Source organism: Crocodylus porosus, unplaced genomic scaffold (genome assembly GCF_001723895.1).
Source record: "Crocodylus porosus isolate Cpor-Errol unplaced genomic scaffold, CroPor_comp1, whole genome shotgun sequence".
NCBI lineage: Eukaryota > Metazoa > Chordata > Crocodylia > Crocodylidae > Crocodylus > Crocodylus porosus.
The window spans coordinates 27,980,757-27,985,158 of NW_017728886.1; the positions used below are offsets into that span (position 1 = coordinate 27,980,757).

General features: G+C 46.8%; 1 protein-coding gene across 2 annotated transcripts in view; it reads left to right on the forward strand.

The window, feature by feature from the left end:
- The first annotated feature begins 720 nt into the window (after window positions 1-720).
- ARMC4 (armadillo repeat containing 4) overlaps window positions 721-4,402 on the forward strand; it is a 181,739-nt gene continuing 178,057 nt past the window's right edge. Inside the window, exon 1 of one of the 2 annotated variants that reach the window (XM_019531524.1) lies at window positions 721-968. In XM_019531524.1, coding sequence (XP_019387069.1) covers window positions 745-968 — 224 coding nt within the window. In that variant the 5' untranslated portion in view covers window positions 721-744. The remainder of the gene's footprint in view (window positions 969-4,402) is intronic. The other variant, XM_019531533.1, reaches the window with a different exon arrangement.

Genomic DNA, 4,402 nt, shown 5'->3' on the forward strand with positions numbered 1-4,402 from the left:
GGGCCCGGCTCCTTCTCCCTTGCCCTTGCCCCGCGTGGCCCCGTCCCTCTCCCCCACCCTTGTGTTGTTAGATTGGGGGGGGCGCGCGCTCTGCTTTCCCCATGCGCGTGCATGTGTGTCCGTGTGCACACGTGCGCGCGCGTGTGTACTCTGTTTTGTTTGCAGAGTGTATATATGCTCTGCTTTCCACTATCTGCGTGTGTATGTGCACCTGTGTGTATGTTCTGCTTCCCACTGTGTCCACGTGGGTGTGCACGCTCTATTTTCATTGTGCGTGTGTGCGCGGTCTACTTCCTACTGTGTGGGTGCACATGGGCACGCTCTTCTTTCCACTGTGTGTGCGTTTGCACATGCACGTGTGTACGGCATGCTTCCCACTGTGTACATGTGGGTGTGCATGCTCTGCTTTTCATTTGTGTGTGTGCATGTGTACGCTCTGCTTTCCACTTCTTTTGCCAAGTTTCCTAACATAAGTTGTAATAGACTGAGAAGCAACTGCTAATTCCACTGCAAACATCATAAAACTCATTTTGTTCATTAAGAATCCCTAGTCTTCCTTATTCCTTTACATACATTTGCAGCCCCAACCTCCACCATGGCTGATGTAACTCCCTTGAAATAAATAATTTAAAATATGCTTATTTCCCACTGTTAAATCTATAGATTGAATTTCAGATCTCACATAATTTATCCTTTAAATGTGTTTATTTGCTTAAGGAGACAGCCTTGATATTAGTTGGTGCCATGGGAGTGACACTGACCAGAGCAGCGCAGTGGACCTCTGCTGGTTCTGGACCGGGTACATTGGAAATCACCCCTTTGAATGAATCTCTCCTAAATGAAATTATTAAGTTTACAGAGGGCTTCTGCTCTAGACATCCTCAAGAAGCAGCATTTGTCTTCAGAGAGCCACTTGAATGGAAAACACACTTGGATTATTCAGTATTTGAGTCAGGTTATGAAATCAGGTAAGTCTGAATGACAGTGCTTTTTGGAGCATATATTAAACATGAGCTACAAAGTAAAAGGAAAAAAGTGCTCAGTTCCCATAAAGAATGTCCTGTTTTTGTATTTTATTTTTTTCTGAACACATTTTCACAGTGAAAACTGTAGGTTTAGATTGTAACCCTTATCTTTGAGCACTCTGGAAGTACAGGCAGTCCTCGACTTACGTTTCAAGTTACAATGTTTCACACTTACAACGTTTATATATTAACATCCTGTTTTATGATGTCAGTTTCGACTTACAATGCTTCATCCAATGCAACGCCACGCCATGCCAGCAAACAAGTTCACTGCATCACTAATTTCCCTGGAGAACATCTGTCCAAACTTCCTTGGACGCTTTCTTTAAGAAAGCAGAGAAGACTGTAGCCAAGAACCCTTCAAAAAGTCCAACCAAGAGCTTTTCAAAAAGTCCAGCAAAGTCACCTCAAAGAAGTCCTTCCAAATCAATATGATTGCTATTTACAATATAAACACATTAATGTTTATATTAATGTTACTCATCTATAATTGATCAAGTACAAAATTCCAGGGTATTTTTGGCAAAAATAGGGTATCGGGCCTTGGTTCAGGACCCAATCCCCCATTTATAATGTTGTTTCTTATGAGAAAATTGGTTCTGAGTTACGATGTTTTGACTTAAGATGCAGTTTTCAGGAACTAATTGTATTGTAAGTCCGAGGACTGCCTGTATTTGTATTAGTATTTTCTATGGGACATTACATCACAGCTATATATAATCTCTGATATTTTCCTCAAGTGAGAAGGCATACTTGCCTGCTACAGGAATTCTCATGCCACATGTGTAGTACTGGTGCAGCCCTGCCAGTGCCAGCAGTAATGGAAGTGCTAATATAAACCAAGACAAATGTTTTCCAGTTGTATGATCTAACCTTGATGTTAAACAAACATTGCAAGTCCTGCTATAGTTGTACCAACTGAGTCTCGAATTATGTCAGTATATAATTTTGTGGGTGCACCCAGTATTGTTAGAGTTCAAGGGTGCCTACACATGAGCACAGAGACTGCTCCAGTGCGCTGGAATTCCTCTCTGGCATACTGGATTAATTGAGTCTGCTGTAGCGTGGCAATTGCCATGCTTCAGCAGCCTCCTGAGTCTCATGTATCAGTGTCCCCATGCTTAAAAATGGCAGTGTGGTCACTTTACCTAAAGCTCATCGAATCGCTTTAGATCAGGTTTCCCCGCTGCCATTTTTAAGTGCAGGATGCTGATACATGAGACACAGTGGCACTTTAATTAGAGTGAATCTCAGAGCCACTCTAATTAAAGCACTGCCCCTCCCACCTCCAGAGCACGTATCAAAGTAGGCTATAAACAGATATTGCATTTGGTGTGGGTCTGGTGGTGCTGCAACTTTTCCCACAATGGAGAAGTTGCAGAACTAGTATGTTCACACATCAGCTATCAAAGCAGGTTTAAAGAATAGCTGAATGGACCATTGCTCTGTCATCAGCAGGTGACCTGAGTGAGCACACATACCAGTTTATCTGGTGGTAGTCAAGTGTCTGTATATCTCCCAACTCTTCCAGCCCACTGATTGATCAAATTGCGGCGGCACGTGACATTGCGTGACTCTTAGGGCACCTGCAGCAGGGAGCAAAGCCCAGTGTGCAGCGGCAGCTACCTCCGCCCTATGCACAGATCGGGGGGCACGTGCCCCCCAGGACTCTGCCAGGGTGTGCACAGAAGCGGGAGCCCCCAACTCCCCTGGACGAGTTGGGCCCAGGCTCCAATTGTCCCACCACCCGGCCCAGCCGGGGCCCCACTCACCCCAGCCCCTGCTCCTGCCTGTGCCCCATTCCTTCCCTCACCGTGGGGGCCACAATCTGCCCCAGTCCCTTCCCCTTCCCCTTCCCTTTCCCCTTCCCCTTCCCCTTCACAAAATAGATTACTTGCCTGCCGTGTTGGGCAGGCAGTCATCCAAAAGCCGGGCTGTTGTCCTGGCTGCATGCGTACCCCTCCCCACCCTTGCTGCCCGTAACCCATGGCTGCGCTGCCTTGTGGCGCTACCTGCTGCCCCACATTAGCCCTGGTCCTCTGCCGCCTATAGTCAGAGATCTAAAAGCTACTTTATTTCTAATTTGTTTACTCACTCAAAATGCTTCGCCTATACAGTATCTATCCCTAATGCGTTGTTTACGAAGGGGCTGATGGTCATTCCTGCTACTTTCTCAGGCAGGAGGCTAAGTTAAGCCAGTAAAACTGAATGACTGTGAATGCAAGGTAGGGAACTTAGCATCTGGACATGAAGCTAAAACTGGTACCTTATATTGAACTCCAGGTCTGAGCATAGGGCTTGAAGGGAGGACTGTCACTATTTCTGTGCACTAAATGCATTGTGTTTTTGGCAGGAGTTGGCAGAGGTGATTAACTTAAATGGCATCAATTACCACATACCTGAAACTGGACTTACAACACGATGACAGTTAAAGATCACATAGTGATCATTAAAGACACCCCTCTGTGACAGGAAGTTCCTGTCACTCTAAGAGGAAAAAACTTTGTAGTTAGGACCCAGGACAGCTAAATGGAAGCCAGCTGTGAGGGCCAGGCAGCCAGGAATCACTGCTGCCTAGGCAGGGATCTACATAATGAGAAAAGTGGAATACCTGCAAGCAATCAAGGGACTACTACATTCAAGGGACTACTCCATAGAACAGGCTGACTGTAGGTGAGCACCCAAGAGGGGTGAACATATAGCCCGGGAGTGCAAGAACCAGGGTCAGGAACCTGTAGCCCAAGATGGATAAACTCCTAGCCCAGGAGGGTCAGGGGGCCATAGTCCAAGGAGGGGAGATATCAGCCCAGAAGGGCAGGGGCCAGGGACCCAGCTGCCCAGAAAGATGAATTCTGGGGTCAGGAGACCACAGCAAGAGACACAAGGGCCAGAATGGCCCAAAGAGACAGAAGGGTATTGAGTCAAACCTGGAGGCATGGGCACAGCTGTAGGGGAGGTCAGAAGCCTCCACAGTGGCCTCACACTTACCATCCCTGGGATCTGTCCTGACCATATTGATGAATGTGAAGATGGGGGAGAGCTCCTCATAGTGGGTCCACAGGACCCTGCATATGCTTGACATGTGGTTGCTGTCTCATGCCTTCACAAACTTATGCCTTTGTACCTTGCACTTGGACTTGCATTGAGTCTAGTCAAGGTCATAAACCCAAGTTGCCATTTTCTTGGTGATTTGCTGACAGGCCATCTTATTATTGTGGCTTGAATGAAGTGCTCTCTGATTCTCAATCTTGCCCCAGTTGACAATTAGATCAGCTACCTCCTCCTTGGTCCAGTTGCTGCTGTGCTTGTTTAGGGTACTGGACTTGTTTCATAGATTTCATAGACATGACCTCGGAAGATCATCGAGTCCAGCCCCC